Consider the following 26,988-nt stretch of genomic DNA (forward strand, 5'->3'; position numbering starts at 1 on the left):
CTTCAGAGCTTAAATTATAGACCCTGATTCTGAGATATCAGCTCTAAGTTCCATACCAAAAAAATATATTTGTGTGTGTATACACAAGGGTATACACACACACACACAAATATGTAAGTTACGATTCCATGGAAGAATCTCATAATTATAGAATAAAATATTTCTTTTATCTTTCAAATTAGAGTGTATATAAGAGCTGTTATTTAACTTTTTAAGAAGTTTTTTTATCTTTTTTGCATTCCTACAGTTTTACCTTTTTCATTGGCGAAGGATAGCTGCAACCCTTTAGAATAGTTTTTAAAAATTGGGCCTCTCATTATTTTTAAGTCCTTGTTAAGAGATTTTTCTTCCATTATAATAAAGGTAAAGATTTTCTTTCATCTGACTTATATCAATTTTATTTAATAAATAATGTGTTCTTGCTTTTATATGTCTTCCAGGTTGTAACTCACTGAGTTATTTTTTATTTTTCATTCTTTTTTTTGAGAGACTCTTGCAAAGTAGATTTTTCTACTATAAAGTATAATGTTGTTGATTTTAAGTGATTATGATAAGACCCCTCTGTTTAGCATGAGCAGCAGAGCATTAACTTGAGTCAAACGTTGCCTCTTTGCGTTCCCCTATTTTACAACATCCTGGGTCCAAGTCCATTCTGACTTGTCAGTCTGATGTTGTTTTCACAGCCTTAATTTGTAATGTATGGTTGTTATGGAAATTTTAAAAATTATATAAACTTATTTGGCTTACCAATTTGAACAATTTATTTACCATAAGTAGTTATGGATACTTGCTTATATTTTTTCATCTTTGCTTACGTATGTAATTACATAGCTGTTTTCTATTGGACTTAGGTGAAAGCATAAATGCAGGAGGTGCTGTTAGTTCTTTTTCTTCAAAATATATTTATAATCTTCTCATTTTCTTTTCCCAGTTTACTTTGGAGGCTTTATGGTAATGTCCAAGGCTATATTCCTGGTCATTGGTATCTCCAAAACTGCTGTTTCTTGATAAATCTTCATTAAGTTTTCAAGATTATTGCTAGCATATTGCAATCTTCAGACATCTGGTAATTCACACACATTCAAAACAAACGTGCCCATAACTTCTATCCTGTACTGCTTCTGGTAGAACTATTCAGTTTTCACAATTGCTTTGACTGTAGTCCATTACAGCAACTTGTATGACATAAGTGACTTTAGACTTTTGTTTTAGTACAAATCATAGTATTCAACATTTGTTGAGCACTTACTACGTGTTAGGAATGATACTGAGCATTTTTATGTTCTGTCGCATTTAAGGAAAGTACAAAGATCCTTTCTATGTCTGAATAGGGTGTAATACCTTGTAAACTGAAAACATATAATAGATTTAATGGATTAATTTCAGAATTGGAGTCTACAGGCCTAAGTTTTATTGATTTACTGTGTGGCTTTGCATTATTCATAGAATTTATTAGTGTGTCTGTTTCTTCACTTACAAAAAGATAATAAAATATGTCTCCTCTGTATTATGTAATATAGTAATATGTTGTGCTTAAACAGAGAATTTCTATAGATGTTTTGTAAGAAAGGCTCCATAAATAAAACATTCTGATGTGAATATTTCTCCTATTATTAAATTATGTTGCTAAATAATAGTATTCATGTTTAGCTCTCCAGTGCAATAAGAGAAATAAGAGCTTTTTCACAGCATTATAAATTTATGTTATATATAATGTTATCATACTAGCATTATAAATATGACATCCTTTTAGTTAACTAAAATTGTTTTATAGTGTTAACAATTTAGTTTTATAAGATGGATAACAAATATTATTACCCCTTTTTACAAATGGGAAACTGAGAGATGGATAAATTTCTGGAGGCATAAGAACAAAAGCTTATATTTATTTAATATGTGAATAATGAAGGGCTATTAGGTTATAGATGATGAATAAAAAGCCTGCTCATAAAGTGAGAGGTTAGTAGCTTTAAAATCCATCTTTAGATGAGCAAAACCGTAAGAGAACAAGTTATTTAATTCAAGCTACAGCATGTCATAGCCTCCAAATACTTAATGTGTACGGATTTTTCTCTCATCTTTACTATTGAAACTTCTACTAAGTTAAGCTTATCGCAAGACAACAGCAATATTGGATTTCTTTGCTTTTAGGAAGTACTGTGCTCATTTCCATCTTTCCCAGTTGGCCTGTAATTTTAAAACTGAGGGTGGTATGAGAAGACAAAATGCAACACCTTATAATAATATTTAAAATAGGAATGAGCTGTTTTTGGTTTTTCTCTTTTCTTAGCAGTTCTTCCACTCACTCTTTCCTTTACCTCACCTATTTCTTCCTCTCACTTTTTCACATGTGTCTGTTTTGGTGAGAATCTAGTTTTGTCGCAAGAGAACTGCAGATGTGATAATTATGTGTTCCTAGTGTGGATACTTCCTAAAGAGGCCACCAGTGAGAATTATTGTATCTTAAGGCAAAAGAGCAAAGTTTTAGATTTTCTAAAATCAATTGGCAGTGAGTCATTTGCAAATAGTATTTATAAGTCTAAAGTAGGAGCTTATTTCCTTTATTCTCAATTAAGATGTTTAAGAATGGCTTAAATTATGTTGTTATATGAACATTAAAAACTTACACTGCTTTTAGTAAACCAAGTAATTATGTGTGACCATCAATAGAGTGGAAATCCAATGTATAGATTTTTTTAGGTAGCTCTTATGTTTCTACTTATATTATACACCACTAACTACATTAAAAAAACAAAATTCCAAAGTAGCTGGAGTAAAGAAGCTGGGTTATACATTCACCAGTTAGCTGACCAGACAACAGCCTTTCAGTACAATTTCAAAGTGGATCATCTTTCTACTTCATCTTTCTTCAGATTTGAGAAACAGGATATTTTTCCATATCTATATATCAACTTTTGAAGAACATGAATGAATAACATTTTCTTCTCTATAGATTAAAGGACATGTAACCAACAACCTACAATAAAGGAGAACTTTATTATTTTTCGCATAGTGCCAAAAATGAATAAAAGTGTAATGCATATATAAAAATGCTAATAATCCATAGAAATACCACTATTTTCTCCCTTTTCCTGGAATGAGATATAAAATAGTACAATTTATAAGTAGACTATAAAGATAAGTGCTATTCTTGTGAAAATCTCTTATAAAAAATAATTCACTCATTTGAGTTCCCTGATTTTTTGTTTGATAATTTGACTATCAATATTTAGATAAATGAGGAAAATAATATGAAAAAGTACTCACTGGGTAAATAAATTATAAAACTTTGGAGTACTCACTGCTATACATATACTCAACTTGGTTATTTAATAAGGGTTGAGATGAACAATGGAAACAGTAGACTCTTCACTCAGCATCTCATGCTCACTGCAGAGTACATGTTCGTTGAATGGAATGGATGATGAAATTGCCTGGAGTACTTAAATTTTTATTTTTATTTTTTTGTTTCTTTCTCTATAATTATACTGTCTCCTTTGATCTTTCATTATAACCAGATCTTACTTAAATATTGTACCACTTTAACTGAAAAACAAAATGGAGTATCTCCATTTTGAAAAGCTTTCTGCTTCTTCCAAGAGTGGGAAAAGATGTAAATATTTAAGAAGGCTAAAGCTCCAAGGAAGAGAAATACATTACCAGTGCATTCATAACTCTCAAATTAAACTGGAATAAATATTTTCATTACTTAGTTGCAGCTTCTTCTTTGTAGCAGTAGTCTTTAACCACTTAGTCACACTGTTACGATACAATGACATGATTAGTTGAAAGGTGTTTGTAATTAGTAATATAAAATTAACAAAATCTGTATATGAATGTTTTTAATCAAGTGGAATAAATTAAAGACTGCCCTTATAATACTGCAACTCTTATTTCGACTCTGCTCTGCGTCTTAAATGAGGAGAGAAAAGAGTAAATTTATAGCTGGTGTTCCTTGAACATCCCTATGAGTTAGTCATCTATGTAAATTTTATTCATCATGTATAGTCCTGAGAAAAAAATATATTAAAGATAGCTTCTCTGTACCATAGGATACATATAGAGACAAGATCTGAATTGTTTGTTTATTATAACCTTTTATTAAAGTGTAAAATAAAATTTATGTGTTTGAGTCAAGAAAATGTATTTGGCTGATGTTAATGGATAGAGTCAGGAAAGTTTGATTGGCTGGCATTAAACTGCCTATTTTTACCTAATTTATCTCCTCACTAGGTCTATATTTTGCTCTGATGAAGGATCCTCACATTTATTTCAATCTATTTTACAAAGTTGAATATAAGGTGATTATGAATATTAGAACAACTTGTGTACATTATCATGGATCTACCTCATTCCTTCTATCTGCAGCCTGTTTTTCAAAGTGTAGTCCTCTGACCAGCATCACAAGCATAACCTGGAAACTTGTTAGATATGCAAAATTTGAGACTCTAGCCAGACATTCTGGATCAAAATCTCTGGGTATGCCCAGCGATCAGCATTTAACAAGGTTTCTAGGAGATCCTGATGCACACTAAAGTTTGAGAACCACTGCTGTAATCATATCCCACCTTGATAGCTTAACAAGGTTATTAGTACCCATTAGATACTGTTTCAAAGATAGTCTTTGTTATTTAAGATTATTTAATCAGCAGAGGGCACTGTAGTAGTTGTTAGGAGGAAATTGTATTAAATCTACATGGTCAAGTAACAAGCATGTAAATATTAATGCATAAATTATACCTGTTAATAAAAGTATGTCTATAAACATAAGTAAAAGCACTATACTAAGTGATTTTTCACCACCACCATGCATACAAGAAATTTCTGCACACTTACATTTAACTATTGTGTGTCCTGTGCATACTTAAATATCATTGACTTTTAGCAATAATGTTTTTTAAGGTAATTTTTCCTATGAAGGTTAAAAATGGACTTGAACTTCATTGACAATTTCCCTGGACTATAGAATCATTGTTTATGACACCCTTTTTTGCAACTTGAGTAGTCTTTGAAGCATCTTTCTGACTTTCATGTTATCTTCAAAGTGTCAAGGGTAAAAGAAAAAAATCACAATAAGTGATTTTGCATAGGAGATTGCAACCTTCAAAGTTTAGAAAGTATTTAGAAGTTAAAAACAAAATGTCTTATTTAAAGAGTATAGCTAAATCCAATTAAACCTCATTATTTTGGAATCTACTAGTCCAAAAAAGGTTATATCTGAAGTAAGAATATAAATTTCTACTATTGCTCAAGGAAAAACAGAATTTGATAATCAAATTTAATAATTTATTTAAAAAATGTGGGAAACGGAATGAAACTAATTAAGAAAAAAGGATTTCAAACTTTTAATGGCATCTTTTTTTGCCATTGATTATGAATAGTCCATTGATAATGATTGCTTGTTATCTACTTGTTAACAAGTACTGATAACCTTCATGTATCTGTGCTTGTCATCCTAATGTATATGATTGAAGGAATAAAGCTACATTTGTTAAAACCACTCTTCTGTTTGGATTTTCTAGTAAGTTCGACAGATAGTTTTTTCTCATTTTATTCTAAACTAACTTTTATTCTCTTGCTCTTTGCCTTCTAGTTGAGCCTCTCCATTTACAGTTTACAGATGTTTTCACCCAGCTCTTGCCCTCCTGTCCATCTTCCAATTTCCATCTCGTTTGGCTGTTTCTTCCCTTTAGATACCATTATTTCAGTATTCTTCTTTCTGCCCCCAACTTGTCAATGTTCTTACATTTAGGTTCTTGCTCTCTGTTCTCTTTCCCCTCATCTTTGGTTCTCAACCACTGTTTCTAGGTTTGGTTTCTGGATTTTTGTATTATTTCTCTTCTTTAACTGGTATAATCAAAATTATACAAGGATGTAACAATTGGAAAGCAGAGGCATAGAGAAAATTGACGTGTATTGAATACCTACTCTATGCTAGGTGATTTACTTACATCATTTAATTCTCATAAAATGTAGGTATGCTTTATTATTAGCTCCATTTATTCATAAATACACTGAAGCTCAGAGAGATTAAATATTTTAAATATTAAATATTTTGTTCTAATTTGTTCTAATTCACAGAGCAACTAAGTGACAAAGCCGGGTTTCAAGCCTATATGGGTTCATTTGTTCACTCCTTTATTCAACAAATATTTATTGAGTGCACGTTCTGTATGTTGGACACTATGGTAGGTGCTTCAACAGATCCAGTCCTTACTCTCCAGACCTTAATTGTATGGTGGTATTGTCTGACTTCACAGATGGTGATCTTTTTGCTACACCAAACAGAAGAAGAGAAAATAAAAAGTAAATAGAATGGTTCTGATGTTTTATGGAAAAGATGTATTTGATATAGATGTAAGAAAGACTATATTTGTGCATTATTTAGGAATATATAGCAAAAGAGTTGCTTTGTGTTTAGTCCCGGAGAGGGTCTCCCTCCTCACTCACCCCTGTCAACACCAATGCCTTGTAGTGGCATCACCACAATATATATTTTCCTCTTATGTTCTATGCTGTACAAGATTTATGTCTATAGGCCAACATTGTCTAGAAAGTCTTCAGAAAGAATTAACTGTCCTCCCTAAATTATGTTTGGAAAAAGATGAAGACCCCTGTGTAAGAATACATACATTCATTCATCCATCTATTATCCATATATTTACTAATACCCTAAAAAGTATTTAAGATGGTTTAGCCAAATACATAAAATACAACAGAACTTTTAATAAGATAAATATGGAGAAATAGGGCAAGGAAAAATAAGGTGAAATTGGGTTGTATTCAGTAAGCCTACTAAAAAATATTCATAAATTAGTCTCTCTTCTCAACGGTAACTTGATTCACAGTCATCATAATTTTAAAGACAAACTGGTATCACAGAAGTGTACCCCATTCCTAGTTGTAATACATAAGAGGAACTTTCTCCTACAGGTCCTCCTAAAGAGGACCTCAGTACAGTGTGGTGAGCAATGGTCTCAAATACTCGCTAAAATAAATATGAGTTTCACTGAGCCATTTAATTGTATCCACCTGCATACCATAAAAGCAAAGTCCAGTAAAACAATTCTTTTAAAAGTGGATGAGCCTTTTCAGGTAGACCACTGTGGTCTGGCTAAATCCGATGGTATATTTTAGAGGATCTCGAAAAATGAATGAATTACATTTCTTTTAGGTAATTCTCATATGTAATTTGTCAGTTGAGTTTTTCATGTACTAGATAACAGTGAGTTTGCACACTCTTACAAGTTTTACTCACTACTGCAACATCATTGCATAGAATACCACCTAGTACATAGTAGGTGCTTAATAAGTATTTGTTGTATGGATGGATAAATGCTGTGCTTTGAAGTATGTAAGTGAAAGACTTCCTCTGTCACTTCTCTGTTGATATTTTCTTCCTTTGTCCTTAAATAACGTGGGCTACTATACTTTGGAGTATATCATCTTTATGTGGACCCTCAAATTCATTAAATGTCACGCATTGCTTAGGTGACTTTTTCAAACAGATAATGAAATAAATATTAACCCTATACAAAGAGCTGTTTTAAGATTGTTCTCAGTAACATCCCTTTGTTGATTTTTAGGGCTCTAAGATTTTAAGGTCCCTAAGAAGAAGTTGTAAACTTCAGTGAAGCAATTTTAACATGGAAATAGTGTTTCTTCTCAGGAGACCTCAAAATCATATCGGATTTATTAAATTTGGAAAACATGGGATAGATTATATATAACACTAGCTCAACAATTTTCAGCTATATATTGATATTTTAACGAAAGTAGTTAACTCCCAAACTTAGAAATTTAAGTATGTCCTTTTCTCCTTCCTGCTCGCCCCTTATTTTTAAAGCAGGTTTTATTGAAAAGCATTATGGTAGTGTTAATTTTCCTTTAAAATTTCTGACATTGTTAAATATTGCATTATGCTGGGATTCAGTGAACCAGTAGATTACATCAATTCCAGTAATCCTTTATTCTATATAATTATAAGGGATTAACTAATTTATATGCATCTTAAAAGTTTATTTATAACATCAACTGGCATGTAACACATACTTGGTGCATTTTAACTGCTCTGCCCAGATTTCTTACTCTATAAAAATCTATTGAGCTATTATAACAATCTGAGGCTTCGTTTTAAAGTTTAGGTTATTAGGCTAGATGAGATATTTACCAACCTAAATTTTGCCTAGAACAGTGATTTTACTTAGGACGATCACTCGACTTCTAATGAAATATTGAACTATCAATCTTTCACTATATTTTTCCATAACTTACTTTTTATTTTGTTTGCCTTGCTTCTTACTTACTGTAATACTTTATTTTGCAAGCTTTCTTCCTGTGTTGCTCCCAGTTATTGTAACCTGCTACATATGTAGAAAGAGGATTAGAAATGGATTAAGTCATGTGTTTCACTCCCAACTTTAGCCTAGAACATATCTTTACCATCACATTATGATAAATATATGCCTATTTTCATTGACCTTTAGAAAATCAAATTTTCTTGCCTCCTTCAGTACCTTATTCGAGGTTTAACCACACTTGTCTTAAGAATGCCCTATCTTAAAACTTCTATTATATAGTTAAAGCCTATCACTTCATTAATTCTTTTTTAAAAACAATCAGTTCATTTATATCGAAGATACGGAAATGGTAAATCTAGAGTTTTTCTTCTACCCAATTTATGGGGAAAGTTGACTCGATGATTTCTTGAGTTCCATTTATTATATCATAAAATCATAGAGCTAGGAGAGATATAAGGTGACCTTGGGTTTTTACGGACTAATTATTTCAAGAGTAATAGACAAAGAAAACTACCCAGATTTTTTATTCTGTGAAAATCTATTGAGCTCTTATAGCAATCTGAGGCTTAATTTTAAAATACAGGTTATTAGGCAAGATGAAATTTCTATTAAATACTTCTGAATTGTAAGGGATAAGAAAGGTCTGCTAATGTAAAAGCTCCCTTGATGTTCTGGTCCTCAGCTTTTATTCAGTGGTCCCAAAGAATTGAGTCTTGATGCCTTAAAAAAAATATTTGGAGAACTACTAAGTATGGTTTATAGATAGCATGATTTATAATTAAGTTAGTTTTACTACTCTGCCTTCCTTATTTTTGGTTAATTTCACTCAGTCTGCTATTTAATCTTTAATTACAGGCCACAAAAGAAGTAATAGAACGGGAAGCGCCAGGGATGGCCCTGGCAATGCTGATGGGATCACTTAATGTTACACCTCTGGGCATGCTCTCTAGGTAAGAAAGTCACCAACATGTTGCAAAGAAAATTAATTCCATACCACTAATCACTACAATAGACTGATAAACCTAAGAAACTCCAGTCATACCACTTAATTTTGCCCCCTTTATTTCCCAGAGTTATGAGTCTCAGTATCCTGTCTAGTTAAATATTGGCCACAGTTTCTTTCAAGTTCTTTTTTTGTTTGTTTTTGCATATTGTGTTGAAACTTTTAGAAAATATTGTATTACTGCTAAAAGTTATCAGTTATAACCCCAAGAAGAGTCCAGTTTATTAAGATGTAAAATATTCTTTTTTTGTGTGATTATAATCATCAATTAATTTCCCTTAGTTGTCATTAAATACTAATTTAGTAAAACTAAGAAGTAGAGTCTTTTTTAATAAGTTTTTACAAGTCAGTTTGTAAATAGGCATGTTGATGTGTGGTCATGAAAAGAAGCTCAATCAATAATATATTACTAGTATATTAAATTAGTGTATTTAAAACTATGCCTTTGTTGACCTAGATGGTGACATCCATCCTCAATTTGTTGGTTTAGTTATTTATTTGTTATTATTTTAGCAATTCTTAGATTAAAATCCCCTTTAATGAGAACAACATACATCACTTACGTTAAAGACAGAAATATCAACTTAGTGAAAATCTGTTGATTTAATGACCATTGATTAATACAGTTGATTTCAGAGTAATCTAGAAAATACACAGCAACTTTATAATTGCAGGGTTTCACAATCATTATTTATAGCCATTTATTGATCCTGTGTGCAATATGAATATAAAAGTAAATATATATATTGAATGCATAAAATATGAGTTATAATGCTCTTTCTGTTACTTAGACTAAGTTTGTATGCCATAAATGTCAGCCACTTGAAGCACAGCTACAGGGAAATGTGAATGGGTCATTAGTTAACTGTATTTTCTTTCCTGCTACAAATACTATATTATAACATTTCATTTTAATAAGAGCAAAAAAAGAACTAAAGTAGCTTGATAGAGATTTTGAATTTAAAAGTCCATGCTGGTCTTTAATGAACTCACATTGATTCTTTTATGCTGTTCTTTTTTTTTTTTTTTTTTTTTTTTTTGCGCGGTACGCGGGCCTCCCACTGTTGCGGCCTCTCCCGTTAAGGAGCACAGGGTCCGGACGTGCAGGCTCAGCGGCCATGGCTCACAAGCCCAGCCGCTACGTGCCATGTGGTATCTTCCCGGACCGGGGCACGAACCCGTGTCCCCTGTATTGGCAGGCAGACTCTCAACCACTGTGGCACCAGGGGAGCCCTATGCTGTTCTTTTTTTAACCCTTACTTATATTACCTGACTGTAGGAGATCAAAGGTCACATTTGGTCTCTTTTCTCTATGGAATTAAGTAGTAGTCTTTGAACATAAAAGAACTCTTTCTTGGCATTCAAGGAATATAGTCAAGAAAGAATTAAACGTTACCTCTTGTTAATTATTTTATAATAAAAATCTAATTCAACAGACATAATAATACTCTATCTGCCAGGCCTTGCATTAACCATTAGGGATGTAAGTATGGAAAGAAAAGTAAGAAATGGTCCTTACCTTCAGGATCCCCAGTTTATCTGGAGAGAACTTGTTCCTTACAACTGCTAAGGTAACTCTTTAAATTGAATATAGCTTTCTTGATCTAATATAGAAATAACACTTTTGCCTTATTGAAAGATTTTTCTGGATTAATTTCTCCTCTCCCTTCTGAATCCACATAATTACTGAGCAGTAGACTGCTGAGTGAATGGGAAATAAGTTAGCAAGAGCTGATTTTAAGTATTTTGAAATAAGTCCATCATCTTTAGGCTGAAGGCTTTGAAAACTAAAGTGTACACAGCATAGTATACACAAGCAGATTCTATATACACATGGTATACACAGCCAGATTCTTCTGGCTTTTCTTTATGTTCATTACCTATTGAACTGAGAGTTTATTTACAAATTTGAAACAGAGATAGTAGTTGGCATGAGCTATGGAAAAGGGAATTGTGGACTATTTCCCTTAATGTTTATTTTTTGGTGCTTTTCAAATCGTTTAAAAAAAATGTTAAACAGCCATGATTAGATTGATGCTTCCTTTGTTTAGCATTTTTACCTTGTATGTACTTGGGGCTTTGTACATGCTTATATTATAACACGTGCTATATTGTAATTATTTACTTTCTTGTCTGTTTTACCTAATTTGTATAAAATCCAAATTTGTATTAAGAACAGCAGCTTTATCTTATTCATTTTATATCCTCAGCCCCAAAACAATTTCTGACACATAGTAGGTACTCAAAAAAATGTTTCTTGTTATGGTTCCTATTGATAACTCAGTGTTTCATCCTAGCTGTAATAGAATTTTTTTTCAAGGTTAAGTAATGCATCAAGTTGGTGCCTTGCCTTCCTATTTTTATCTCTAGAGAGCAGCATTAAATAAAAATAATTTTTTAAATTACTACATCTGTTTAAATGGTTTTCATCTGCTTGGTTAACTTAATATCTTCCAGTTTTCCAGGTTTTTTTATACAAGTAAGTTGGAAGATTGCATCAAGTAAAGGTTAAGAGTGTCATCTCTGAACTCGGACTGCTTGGGTTCTATTCTTGTTCTGTTACTAGTTACATAACATCGTTTTTTTCTCATCTCTATAATGAGGATGTTAGTAGTTCCAGCCTTCTTGCATTAAGTAAACTAGCCCGCTTAAGTGCCCAGAACAGTTGATTCATAGTAAGTTTAAGTGTTGATCACTGTTGTGTTGTTATTTGTTCAGAATTCTAGTTCTTAGAGCAAGTCTGCTGGCAGAACCTCTTAATGCTTTCCTTCATCTGGAAATGTCTTTTTCTTACCTTTATTCCTGAAGGATATTTTCACTAGATATAGAATTATGGATTGACAATTCTTTCCTTTCAGCATTTAAAAAAATGTTATTCTATTCTCTTCTGGCTCCATGGTTCCTGTGGAGAAATCCACAGTCTTTTGAATTGATATTCCCTTATATGTATGATTTTTTTCTCTGGATGCTTTGAAGATATTTTTTCTTTATTTTTGATTTCAATAATTTGATTATTATGTATCTGGTTGTGGTTTTCTTTGAGTTTATCCTTTTGGGTTAAAAGAGCTTCTTGAATCTGTAAACTTATGTCTTTAACCAAATTTGGGAAATCTTTAGCTGTTTTTCAGATTTTTCTTTTTCTGCACCAATCTCTTTCTCATTTTCTTCTGGTACTTTTGTGATATGGATTATACATCTTTTGATAACATATCACAGGTTTCTGATGTTCACTTTTTTTATTCATTTTTACTCTATTCTTCAGATTGTTTTTATCTATCTTCAAGTTCACTGACATTTTTCCTCTTTCATCTTTATTTTGCCTTTGAGCCTATCTAGTGAATTTTTAAAAATATTTGTTTACTTATTTATTTATTTGACTCCGTTGGGTCTTAGTTGCAGCATGCCGGATCTTCACTGAGGCATACAGGATCTTTCATTGCTACACATGGGTTCTTCATTGTGGCTCACAGGCTTCTCTCTAGTTGTGGTGTGTGGGTTTTCTCTTCTCTAGTTGTGGCGTGGGCTCCAGAGCATGTGGGCTCTGTAGTTTGCGGCACGCCGGCTCTCTCACTGAGGCGCACGAGCTCAGTAGTTGTGGCACATGGGCTTAGTTGCCCAGCGGCATGTGGGACCTTAATTCCCCGACCAGGGATCAAACCCGCGTACCCTGCATTGGAAGGCAGATTCTTTACCACTGGACCACCGGGGAAGTCCCTCCAGTGCATTTTTAAATTACAGATATAGTATTTTTTCAGTTCTAAAATTTTTATTCAGCTGCTTTTTTATGGTTCTATTTCTTTGCTAAGAATTTTTATCTTTCCATTTATTTCAAAAGGTGAATGGTTATAATAGCTGCTTAATATTATTTTTCTAACAATTCCAGTATCTGTATCACCTTGGAGTTAACATCTGTTGATTTTTTCTGTGAGAAGTGCTCAGATTTTCCTGATTCTTTTCTGTGTTGAGTAATTTTGGATTGTACCCTGGACATTTTGAGTATTATCTTTTAAGACTCTGGACTCTGTTAAAATCCTCTGGAGAGAGTTAGTTAGTTAGTTAGTTAATTTGTTTCAGGAATCAAGCTGATTGGATTCAGATTGAAAATTTTGTCTCGACTTATGTGGATGGTGATTCAGCCTTTGCTATACTGTCTGGGTCTGCCCAGCACATGAACCATTCAGGAGTTAGCCTGAGATGTGGGCAATGGAGTATATTTTACTTATGTTTTTAAAAGCCTTTCTTATAATTCTTTGAGTTTGTTACATGTGCTTAGCTCAGGAGTGAGCCTGGAACTTGTGTCAGTTCATTCACAGAATTAAGGAATCTGCCTTCTCCAACTCTCTCCTCTCCAAGAATTGCCCTACACTCTGCAGTTCCCAGTTAATACTCTATAAGAAATAGCTTCTGGCTAAAGGAACTGGAAATAGATGATATTTCTTGTAGAGTATTAATCCCCTGTGCTATTATGCAATTCCGCACAATTGGAACACCTTCAGGGCAAAGGCAAAAGAAAAGGAAAAAAAAAAATAATAACAGAGCTTCCTCTCACCCAAGCTTTTACACTTTAGCCAGAGAGATAGGTCTTCTCACCGGGTTCTAGTGCTTGCACCATCACAGTCGCAGTAGTACAGCTGTGTAACTGGAATTAGCCCCCTTAAGGGTTATTGACTCAAGTTCTGACTTCAGTCCCCAGTTTGCCTGCTATTGTTTATGTTCAGAGTTCTCAGGTAGTCACTCTTTGATTTTCTGTTCCCAATAAGTAGGAGACAGAGCCATAGTTAAGGTTCTACTGTGTTGGTCAACACCAACAGAAAAAGAGCTCTATTTTAAAAATCAGATCCCTGAGTTTATATCCTAGCATTTACTAGCATTTACTATCTATGTGACCTTGGGAAATTTACTCAGCTAGGTTTAGCACTTCCAGTCCCAGGAGCTAATTGAACTGCCCACAGAAATTCAGCATATAAGCTCCCCAAATCTGTAATTTATGCCCCACTCACTTTTTAAAGAGATCAAATACTTTTTTTTCTAAGCATCATTGACAGTAATAGAGCAACCACTGTGGTTACACATTGAGACGTAATTAATCCTGGTTTTATTCTCAGTTCAGTCATTAACTTGATTTGTGATCTCTACATAGTTTTTTAGTGCCTTCACATAGCTCATGGAAATGTTATGAGGTCCTATGTAGATTAACTCACTAAGAAAAACTATCATATGAATAGCTAAATTCATAAAAAGAAAAAGTGATAAGGAGTTTTTAATCTTATAAAGAGATTTACCATCGTAATACTCCATAACGTATCTTTCAATTGTGTTTTAAATATTCAGCTTATTTTTTTGTTACATAGAATTTTCCATAATATCTATCTTATGAAATAGAAGATGAAGTCTCTAGTTAGTTTTTAATATATGAAGTAGGACTAATCTTTTTTTCTTACAGTTTGCCCTACTATCTACCATTATTACCAATTTGATCTCAGCTTCATCTAGTCAGTAACTGAACATAAACACTCAAAACACATGCACTGTTGTTGTGGAGGAGTAAACTTTTTCCATTCAGTGCCAAAAATGGTTTCATGCTAATATTGTTTAAAAGTTTTTTAAGGAAAAAAATACTGGATTTAAATTTTTGTATCAGTGAATTAAATTATCCCTAGTATTATTTAATACATGTTAAAACAACATGGATCATTTAAAATAATAATTGACAATAACAGTATTGCCATCTTGAAGTGCTTCTATTTTTTAACCTAAAACCAAATATACTTAGCTTATAAAAGGCTGTAGAAGGGAGCTGGGCAGAAGACGATGGAGAGGAAGTACCAGTAATCCACTTCTTGACCTAGACAATAGTTGACTAACAGAATCTGATATAACAATTTTGGATATCTAGAGTGTATTTGAAGGCTTTCAGCTTCCAGGGGTAGGTTTAGTTGGTAAACTATGGTTAATTTTAGTCAATTTCAGCCCAAAATAATTGTAACTATACACTCCCCAATCCCTCAACCCCATGGCAGGCAGCCACACTAACATGCTTGTGGGAGCCAGAGTGGGCAATTAGGACCTTGTCGTTCAAATATCAGGAATCTAGGTTCTATTTGTGGATTACTGCTTTGATTATAGGGGTACGGACAAAGGCAGGTGGCCGCTGTTGTAACCCCCACCAACTGAAGTGACTTCAAGGGGAATTAAAGGGACAGTGCCTTTTTTTTTTCCCTTACAATTTTCTCTTTTACCCTTTTTGGGAGCCAGACATTTAAGGATTAGGACACTCAAGAGCAACCACATACATAAGGGAATTTAAAAAGCCACTGCACATGCCCAAAGAGGAATGCAGGCTCAGAAAAGACCTGAGTTGGCCTTAGGTTTACACCTCAGACTGATCCCAACACAGAGACACTCTACAACAATCAAAAATATAGCAAACCCTGCAGGGAGGGGGATAATGTGATTTCCAGAATTACCACATTACAAGATTCAGATACCCAGTTTTCAACAATAACAACACAACACAAGATATAGAAAGAAACAGAGAAGTGTGGCCCATTAAAAGAAAAAAGAAAAATTGACAGAAAAGACTGACTAGGATGACCAGATGGTAAACTTACTAGACAGAGATTTTTAAAACAATTGTCTTAAAGATGCTCAAATTACTAAAGAGGTGAACAAAATCAGGAAAATGATATGAGTAAAATGTAAACATAAGTAACAAGATAAAAAATAAAAAGGCAAAAAGAAATTCTGGAGTTGAAAAATACAACTGAAATAAAAATGTCACTAAAGGGATTCAGAACCAGTTTCAGTAAAAGGAATCAGTGAACTTCAAGATAGGGCTATTGAAATTATCAAGTCTGAGGAGCAGAAAGAAAAAAAATTGAATAAAAGTGAACAGAGCCTAAGAGACCTGTGGAACACCATTAAGTTCTTGGTCTAACACCATTAGACCATGCTTTGTGAAAATCCCAGAAGGAGAAGAAAGAGAGAAAGCGGCAGAGGATTATTTGAAGAGATAATGGCTGAAAACTTCCCAAATTTCATGGAAGATATAAATCTGCAAATCCAAGATAAAAAACAAACTCCAGGGGCTTCCCTGGTGGCGCAGTGGTTGAGAGTCCACCTGCCGATGCAGGGGACACGGGTTCGTGCCCTGGTCTGGGAAGATCCCACATGCCGCGGAGCGGCTGGGCCTGTGGGCCATGACTGCTGAGCCTGTGCGTCCAGAGCCTATGCTCTGCAATGGGAGAGGCCACAACAGTGAGAGGCCTGCATACCGCAAAAAAACAAAAAAACAAAAAAACAATTAAACTCCAAATAGGATAAGCTGAAAGAAGCCCATATAATAATCAATCTGTTAGAAGCCAAAATCAGAGAATATTGAAAGCAGCAAGAGCAAAGACACTCATCATATACAAGAGATTCTCAAAAGATTATAAGTTGATTTCTCATCAGAAACATTGGCGGCCAGAAGCAGGTATGGAAGTGAAACATTCAAAGTAATGAAAGGAGAATACTGTTAACCAAGAATTCTATAACTGGCAAGCCTGTCCCTCAAAAATGAAGGAGAGGGCTCCCCTGGTGGCACAGCAGTTAAGAATCCACCTGCCAATGCAGGGGACACGGGTTCAAGCCCTGGTCTGGGAAGATCCCACATGCCCACGAGCAACTGGGTCTGTGTGCCACAACTACTGAACCTGCGCTCTATAGCCCACGAGCCACAACTACTGAGCCTGCATGCCACAACTACTGAAGCCCGCAAACCTAGAGCCTGTGCTCTGCAACAAGAGAAGCCACCACAGTGAGAAGCCCATGCACCGCAACGAAGAATAGCTGCTGCTCACTGCAACTGGAGAAGGCCCACGTGCAGCAATGGAGACCCAACGCAGCCAAAACTATAAATAAATAAATAATTTTTTTTTTTAATGAAGGAAAAATTAAGACATCCCTAGATAAACAAAAGCTGAGCAAGTTCATTACTATTACACTCAACCTACAAAATAGGCTAACAGGAGTTCTTCAGGTTGAAATAAAAGGACACTGTACAATAACTGAAAGCCTTGAGAGGAAATAAAAGATCTCCAATAAAGGTATAAATATGGACAAGTATAAAAACTAGTATTATTGAAATTTTGGTTTGTAATTCCACTTTTTATTTTCTTTATTTAAATTTTTACAATTTAAATGCATAAGAAAATTATTAGTGTTTTGGAGCACACAGTGTATAAAGATGGAATTTGTGACAACAATAACTGAAAGGGAATGAGATGGAGCAGTTTAGGAGGAGGGTTTTTATATGCTATTGAAGTTAAGCTGGTATACATGCAAAGTATACTGTTAAATTTTAGAATGTTAAGTGCAATTTCTATGGTGACTACAAAGAAAATAGCTATAAAATATACACGAAAAGAAATGAGAAGGGAATTAAGATATTTCACTAAAAAAAACAACTAAACTCAAAAAGAGATACTAATATAGGATATGAGGAACAAAAAAAAGCTATAAGGCATATAGAAAACAGTTAACAAAATGGCAAAAGTAAGTTCCGCCTTATCAGTAATTACTTTAAATGTAAATGGATTAAGCTCTCCCGAGAAATAATACAGACTGGCACAATGGTTAGAAAAGCATAATCTGATGACTTACTGTGAACAAGACTCTTGGTTTAGATCCAAAGACACAAATATATTGAAAGTTAAAGGATGGAAAAAGATATTCATGCAAATATTAACCAAAAGACCTGGTTGACTATACGAATATCAGACTAAATAGACTTTAAATTTTAAAAGGTTAAATATCCTAAGTCAAAACAGGTTACAAGAGACCAAGATATTTATATAGTAATAAAAGTTTCAATTGAATAGGAAGATATAACAGTGATAAGCATTTATATACTTAATAACAGACAAATAACAAAAATAGATGATGATGGAATTGAAGGAAGAAATAGATGGTTCTGGGCTTCCCTGGAGGTGCAGTGGTTAAGAATCTGCCTGCCAATGCAGGGGACATGGGTTGGAGCCCTGGTCTGGGAAGATCCCACATGCCACAGAGCAGCCAAGCCCGTGTGCCACAGCTACTGAACCTGCGCTCTAGAGCCCATAAGCCACAACTGCTGAAGCCCTCGCACCTAGAGCCCACGGTCCGCAACAAGAGAAGCCTGTGCACCGCAATGAAGAGTTTCTGCTGCTCACCGCAAGTAGAGGAAGCCCGCACACAGCAATGAAGACCCAATGCAGCCAAAAATAAATAAATTTATTAAAATAAAGAAAAGAAATAGATGGTTCTTCAATAGTAGTTGGAGACTTCAATATCCTACTTTCAGTAATGGATAGAAAAGCCAAACAGAAGATAAGTAAGGAGATATGAGTTGAGAAACACAATAAATCAGCTATCTCCAACAGGCATATAAAGAACATACCACCCAACAACAGTAGAATATACATTCTTCTGAAGTTCCCATGTGACATTTCCTATAATAAACCATATGTTATGCTGCAAAATAAGTCTCAATAGATTTAAACAGGTAAATGTCATCTGAAGTATATTCTCTGACCACAAAATGATGAAGTTAGAAATCAATAACATCAGGGACTTCCCTGGCAGTCCAGTGATTAAGACTCCACACTTCCACTGCAGGTTCAATCCCTGGTCAGGGAACTAAGATCCCACATGCCATGCAATGTGGCCAAAAAATAAATAAATAAATAAAAAATAACATCAGGAAAATCCACAAATATGTGGAAATTAAACCAGTACACTCTTAAACAACCACCTGGTCAAAGAAGAAATCATGAGGGGAATTAGAATATATGAACAAATTTAAATGAAAACACAGACTACCAAAATTTCGGTGATTCATCAGAGAAAACAGTGCTAAGAGGGAAAGTTATAGCTGTAAGTGCTTACATTAAAAAGGAAAGATCTCAAAAACAACCAGCTAACATTACAGCTTAAGGAACTAGAAAAAGAGTAAAGCCAAGACTAGCAGAAGGAAGAAAATAATAAAGATTAAAGCAGTGTTAAATAAAAGAGAAAGTGGAAAAACAATAGAGAAAATCAACTAAACCAAACATTGGTGCTTCAGAAAGATCAACAGAATTGAAAACTTTTAGCTATATTGACTAAGAAAAATAAGAGATATGACTCAAGTTAATAAACTTAGAAACAAAAGAAGGGATTACTACCAATTCTACAGAAACAAAAAGGGCTATAAGAGAGTACTAAACAATTGTATGTGTATGTCTAACCTAGATAAAATGGACCAATTCCTACACAAAACCTACCCAGATGAATCACATAAAAGTAGAAAATTCAAGTAGATCTGTAACTAATAAGATTTATTCAGTAATTAAAAACCTACCTACAAATCAAACGCCTGTACCAAATGACTTCCCTGGAGAATTCTACCAAACATTTAAAGAAAAACAGACACCAGTCCTTCTTAAACTCTTCCCAAAAACTGAAGAGAAGGGAACACTTCCTAACTAATTCTGTGAAGCCAACATTGCCTGCAGATCAAAGACAAAGAGTTGCAAGAAAAGAGAACTACAGACCAATATCCTTTAGGAACATTGATGCAAAAAAATCTTCAACAAAATACAACCAAATTCAGCATATCAAAAAGATTATGCACCATGATCAAGAGGGATTTATTCATAGAATGCACGGGTAGCTGAACATACAAAAGCAATCAATGTGATAAACTACAGTAGCCGAATAAAGGAAAAAAAAAAATCTTCTCAATTGATGCAGAAAAATCATTTGACAGAATTCAGCATGTTTTCACGTAAATGACCCTCAACAAGCTGGGAATAGAAGGAAACTATCTTTAAATAAATAAATAAACAAACAAACACAGAGCTAATGTCATGCTCAGCGTTGAAAGAGGAAGCTTTTCCTCTAAAGCAGGAACAAGTCCAGGATGCCTCCTTTTGCCACTGTCATTAAACATACCACTGGAAGTTGTAACCAAAGCATTAGGCAAGAAAATGAAATAAAAGATATCCAAACTGGGAAAGGATAAGGAAATTTGTTTCTGTTTGACATGATCTTATAAGTAGAAAACCCTAAAGATTCCACCCCCCCAAAAAAAAAATCTAATAGGACTAATAAATGTATTCAGCACAGTTGAAGATATATAATTAACATGCAAAAATCAGTTGTGTTTCTATACACTAACAGTGAACAATGCAAAAGAAATTATGAAAACAATTCCATTTACAATAGCATCAAAAAAATAAAATACTGTGTAATTAACTTGATCAAGGAAGTGAAACACTTGTACACTAAGAACTATAAAACTTTGCTGAAAGAAATTAAAGAAGGCATAGATAAATGGAAATACACTCAAGTTTATGGATTGGAAGACTTAATATTGTTAAGATATTAATATTGCCCAAGGCAGTCTGCAGATTTAATTCAATCCCTGTCAAAGCACAGCAATATTGTTTTGCAGAAATAAAAAAATCTATTCTAAAGGGACCCTAAATAGCCAAAACAATCTTGAAAAAACCTCAGCAAAATTGGAGGACCCGCACTCCCTGATATCAAACTTACTACAAAGCTACAATAATCTATAGTGGGAAGAAAAAAAAAAAACAAAAAACAGTGGTAGTGGCATTAAGTCTGACTTCTAGTCCAATGAAATAAAACAGAAAAAACAGAAATAAGCCTTTGCATATAGGGTCAAATGATTTTTAAGAAGGGTGCCAAGAGGAAAAAACAGTCTTCAGAAAGAAATGGTAATGGAAAAATTGGATATCCACATGCAAAAGAATGAAATTGGACACTTACACCATATGCTAAAATTAACTCAAAATAGATCAAGACCTAAATATGAGAGCTAAAATTATAAAATTCATGGAAGAAAACGTTGGGGAAAAGCTTCATGACATTAGATTTGGTAGCATTTTATTGAATATGACACTAAGTGTACAGGCAACAAAAGGAGAACTCGATAAACTGGATTTCATCAACATTAAAATCTTTGTGCCTCAAAGGACACTATCAACAAAGTAAAATGGCAACCACCAAATGGGAGAAAATAATTGCAAATCATATACCTGGTAAATGTTTAATATCCAGAATATATGAAGAACTTCAACCCAGAAGCAAAAGCAACCCAATTTTAAAATGGGCATGTTTATCTAAGCAATGGACAGAAGTAAATTTTCTCTGGAAGAATTCTACTTCAACCTAGATCTCAAAGATTTCTCACAGATAAAGTTCTAACAAAATTAGCAGGTCACACATACAGAATAAAAGTTGACAAAAAAACATAAGAATCAAGGCATACTAAGGAATGAGAGACTACAGTTGGATCCTGAAAGACTTAAAATCCTGGTATTATCAAAAGAATAAAAATAAATAAATGTAATATATTTAGAGAACTAAAAAAGAAGCTTGAAAATTATATATGAGGAACAAATAGTTTGAAAAAGAACTAAATATGCATTTAGTTATGTAAAATATAATAATGAAAGTTTAAAAACTTAATAGATGTATTAGATTGCAGATTATATAGAATTGAAGAGAGAATTGGGGAACCAAATAAAACTATTTGAAGAAATTATCCAGAATGCAGCTCAGATTGACAGAAACATAAAAATGAATGAAAAGTTAAGCATGGAAGATAGAGTTAGAAAATATAAAATATACATAGAGTTCAGGAGGAGATAATAGAGAATGAAGGAAAGGAAATGGTTGAAATATAATACCAAAAGTAATCTCAAAATCTCGAAAGACATCAACCTGCAGATTAGGGAATCCAAACATATATTTAGCAGGATGAATAAAAAGGAATCTTTGGGCTTCCCTGGTGCCGCAGTGGTTGAGAGTCCGCCTGCCGATGCAGGGGACACGGGTTCGTGCCCCAGTCCGGGAAGATCCCACGTGCCACGGAGCGGCTGGGCCCGTGAGCCATGGCCGCTGAGCCTGCGCGTCCGGAGCCTATGCTCCGCAACGGGAGAGGCCACAACAGTGAGAGGCCCCTGTACTGCAAAAAAAAAAAAAAAAAGGAATCTTTATCTATGCACATGGTAGTAACCCTGTAAAATATCACAGAAAAATAGATATTAAAAATTTCCAGGAAAATGAATTTTATGGTGTGTAAATTCAGTAAAGTTTTAAAAAGTGGAATTTTCTACATCTTGACATTATAAAGTTGATTCTTTCTCATTGTGATAAGCAGTAAATGATATGTCATTATTTACCTGTACATTTCATTGCTTAATAGCAATATTAAACATTTTACATGTGTTTTTTTTGACTATTTATAGTTCCTCATTTGTTAGTTGAATATTCACATCCTTTATCAATTTTTAGTTTGGTATGTTTCCTTATTGATTTTATGAGTTTTTTTTTTATATGTTAAGATTTTAAACTTCACTTGTAATTTTTTTCTAATTAGTCATACAGACATTTTACTTACAGTATTTGTCAAACATAAATTTCAGTTTTATGAAGATAAATCTTTAAAAATAAAATTGGAAAGACAGAAAATACAGAGTACCTAAATTTAGACAGCAATTTGACTAATTGCTAACCTCTCAATAACAATAATTAAAAAGAAGATACTGGAATAGTACCTTCAATGTGCTGAAAGAAACTGTCTGTTAACCATGAATTTCACAACCAGAAAAGCTGACAGTCAATTATGAGGGAGGAAAAAAAATGTTATTTTTCTACTAAGGCAAATGGACAGATTTTATCACCAAAAGAATTTCACTTCAAAGATTTGAAGGATATTCTGGCAGAAGAGAAATTCTCTCAGCTGAAGAGTGAGGATTCAAGAAGGAAAAGGGAACAATGGTTAATGTCTGCTTTATGGATGAGAAAAAGACACTGGAACTAATTTTTGAAAACAACAACATTGGGACTTCCCTGGTTGTCCAGTGGTAAAGAATCCACCTTGCAGTTTAGGGAACGTGGGTAAGATCCCTGGTGGAGGAACTAGGATCCCACATGCCCCGGGGCAACAAAGCCCATGCGCAACAACTACTGAGCTCGTGCACCTCAACTAGAGCCCACATGCTGCAAACTACAGAGCCCATGCACCCTGGAGCCTGCGTGTCACAACTAGAGAAGAGAAAACCCGCACGCCACAACTAGAGAGAAGCCCGCACACCACAACAAAGAGCCCACGCATTGCGACAAAAGATCCCGCATGCCTCAACAAAGATCCTGTGTGCCACAACTGAGACCCGACACAGCCAAAAATGAAAGGAAGGAAGGAAGGAAGGAAGGAAGGAGGGAGGGAGGGAGGGAGTCAAAGTAAAGAAAAGAACGTCACTGATGATTATAGATGCAAAAATTCTCAACTAAATAGCAAGCCAAACTCAACAGGACATTGAAAGAATTATATATCACGATCAAGTGGGAATTATCCCTGGGATGCAAGGATGGTTCAACATATTTAAGTCAATAAGTGTAATATGCCACATTAATAAATGAAAGATTAAAATCATTAAAAAAGAAAAAAAAATAACATGTAAATTGGGTTGATATGATTACAGTTAAATATTCTAAAAGTCCTGTGGTTTTTCTAGTAGATTAAAGATACTGATTAATTTTTTAAAGTTAATGTACATACTAAAATTGTTAGGGTAATCACTAAAAGAATGGATATAACTTTCAAAAACAAAGGGAAGAAATGAAATGAGGAAAACAATCAAAATAAGGCACTGAAAGGAGGGAGAAAATAAAAAGAAACAAAAAGGCAAGACAAGTAGAAAGCATATAAAATGTTTTTTTTTTCCACTAAAGCATTTGAAATACAGGCAGACCATCAAACCATCTCCCCAGATAATAATTTCTTAGTAGAACACCACTTAGTTTTTTATATTCAAATTTTATAAATGTGTACCTCTTAGTATACCTTTGGCTGATATTTACATATAAAAGTATTTATATCTACAAAATTCAGTACATTTTTAAAAAATTGGTTATTAACTAAAACTTTTTAAAGATAATTGTAGACTGACATGCAAATGTAGGAAACAGTACATGGAAATCCCATGTACCCTTTATCAAGTTTCTCCTAGTGGTAACACCTTGTAAAACTATAACATAAAATTATAATCAGGATATTGACATTGATATAGTCAAGATACAGAATGATTTTATCCCCACAAAGATCCCTCCTGTTGCCTTTTATTTCCACAGCCAACTATCTCCCACTCAGCCTTCTTTTTCTAACCTTTGGCAACCACTAATCTGTTTTCCTTTTCTGTATTTTGCTATTTCAAGAATTTATATATTTAGAATCATACAGTATGTAACTTTGGGGGTTGGCTTTTTACACTCAGCATAATTCCCTAGAGATTCAACCCAATTGTTATATGGTTCAATACTTTGTTCTTTTTTATTGCTGAATAGTGTTCCCTGGAATGGTTGTACCAGTTTGTTCCACCATTGAAAGACATCTGGGTCTTTACCAATTTAGGGCTGTTATGAAGAAAGTTGTTATGAACGTTTATGTACAGGTTTTCATGAACATGTATAGAATTATTCCTCATTATCAGCATCCCCCTCCAGAGTGGTACCTTTGTTAACAATTGATGAAGCTACATTGACGTATCATAGTCACCAAAAGTCTACAGTTTACATTAAGGTTTACTCTTTGTGGTGTACATTCTTTGCATTGGGGCAAATGTATAATGACATGTAGCCATCTTTATGGTATCATACAGAGTATTTTCACTGTCTTAAAAATACTTTATGCTCTGCCTATTCATCCCTCCCTCCTTGTCAACCCCTGGCAACCACTGATCTTTTCACTATGTCCATAGTTTTGCCTTTTCTGAAATGTCATATAGTTGGAATCATGTAGTATGTAGCCTTTCCAGATTGGCTTTTTTTCACTTAGTAGTAAGAATTTAAAGTTCCTCCATGTTTTTTCATGGCTTGATAGCTCTTTTCTTTTTAGCACTGAAAATATTCCATTGCCTTGATGTACCACCATTTATTTATCCATTCACCTACTGAAGGACATCTTGGTTGCTTCCAAGTTTTAGCAGTTATGAATAAAGTTGCTATAAACATCTGCGTGCAGGTTTCTGTGTGGACATAAGCTTTCAGCTCCTTTGGGTAAATATTAAGGAGCAAAATTACTAAATTGTATGGTAAGAATATGTTTCATTTTCTAAGGAGCTGTCAAACTGTCTCCCAAAGTGACTATACCATTTTGCATTCCTACCAGCAACAAATGAAAATTCCTGTTGCACTACATTCTTGCCAGCATTTGGTGTTGCAGTGTTATGAGTTTTGGCTGTCTAATAGGTGTGTAGTGGTATCTCATTATTGTTTTAATTTTCATTTCCCAGATAACGTGATGTTGAGCTTCCTTTCATGCGCTTACTCGCCATCTATATATCTTCTTTGGTGAGGTGTCTGTTAAGGTCTTTGACCCATTTTTTAATTGGGTTGTTTTCTTATTGTTGCATTTTAAGAATTATTTGTTTATTTTGATAAATATTCCCCTAATGGTTGTGTTTCTTCTAATATTTTCTCCCAGTCTATGGCTTGTATTCTCATTTTGTGAACATTGTCTTTCATAGAGCAGAAGTTTTTAGTTTTAATGAGGTCCAGCTTATAAATTATTTCTTGTGTGGATTATGCCCTTGGTGTTACATCTAAAAAGTCAATGCACCTACTCCTATGTCATCTTCTAGGAGTTTTATAGTTTTTGTGTTTAACATTTTGTGCTGTGACCCATATTGAGTTAATTCTTACAAAGAAGTAAAGTTTCTGTCTAGATTCATTTTTTGCGTGTGGATGGATGTCCAGTTGTTCTAGTACCATATGTTGAAAAGCCTAATTTTTTGCTCCATTGTGTTGCCTTTGCTCCGTTGTCAAAGATCAGTTGACTATATTTGTGTTGGTTTCTTTCTGGGCTCTCTATTCTGTTCCATTCATCTGTTTATCTGTTCTTTTGTCAATACCACAGTCTTGGTTACTGTGGCTTTATAATAAGTCTCCAAGTCGGTTAGTATCAGTTCTCCAACTTTGTTCTCCTTCAGGATTGTGTTGGCTGCTTGGGGTCTTTTGTCTCTCCGTAAAAACTTTATTTTTTTAATTAATTACTTAATTTATGTATTTATTTATTTTTGGCTGCGTTGGGTCTTCGTTGCCGCACGCAGGCTTTCTCTAGTTGCAGCAAGCAGGGGCTACTCTTTGTTGCAGTGTGCGGGCTTCTCATTGTGGTGGCTTCTCTTGTTGTGGAGCACGGGCTCTAGGCATGTGGGCTTCAGTAGTTGTGGCTCACGGGCTCTAGAGCGCAGGCTCAGTAGTTGTGGTACACGGGCTTAGTTGCTCCGTGGCATGTGGGATCTTCCCAGACCAGGACTTGAACCTGTGTCCCCTACACTGGCAGGCAGATTCTTAACCACTGCGCCACGAGGGAAGTCCCCTCCATATAAACTTTAGAATCAGTTTGCTGATATCCATAGAATGACTTGCGTGAATTTTGATTTGGGTTGCATGAAATCTGTAGATCAAGTCAGGAAGAACTGAGATCCTGACAATATTCAGTTTTCCTGTCCATGAACATGGAATATCTGTCCATTTATATAGTTCTTCTTTGGTTTATTTATTTATTTCATTCAGGGTTTTGTAGTTTTCCTCATGTAGAACTTGTACGTATTTTATTAGATATATCCCTAAGTATTTCATTATGGGGAGTGCTAA

The 26,988-nt window shown here is 34.2% G+C and overlaps 1 protein-coding gene across 5 annotated transcripts in view; it reads left to right on the forward strand.

The window, feature by feature from the left end:
- The window catches only part of GPHN (gephyrin), a 606,903-nt gene that overhangs the window by 295,477 nt on the left and 284,438 nt on the right, over positions 1–26,988 (forward strand). For all 5 annotated transcript variants that reach the window (XM_089907851.1, XM_089907850.1, XM_089907848.1 and 2 more), the window contains one exon: positions 9,156–9,250. In XM_089907851.1, coding sequence (XP_089763977.1) covers positions 9,156–9,250 — 95 coding nt within the window. The remainder of the gene's footprint in view (positions 1–9,155; positions 9,251–26,988) is intronic.

This window comes from Delphinapterus leucas, chromosome 2, assembly GCF_059928025.1.
Source record: "Delphinapterus leucas isolate spDelLeu-1000000601 "Yukka" chromosome 2, BTC_Dleu_Yukka2, whole genome shotgun sequence".
Classification (NCBI taxonomy): domain Eukaryota; kingdom Metazoa; phylum Chordata; class Mammalia; order Artiodactyla; family Monodontidae; genus Delphinapterus; species Delphinapterus leucas.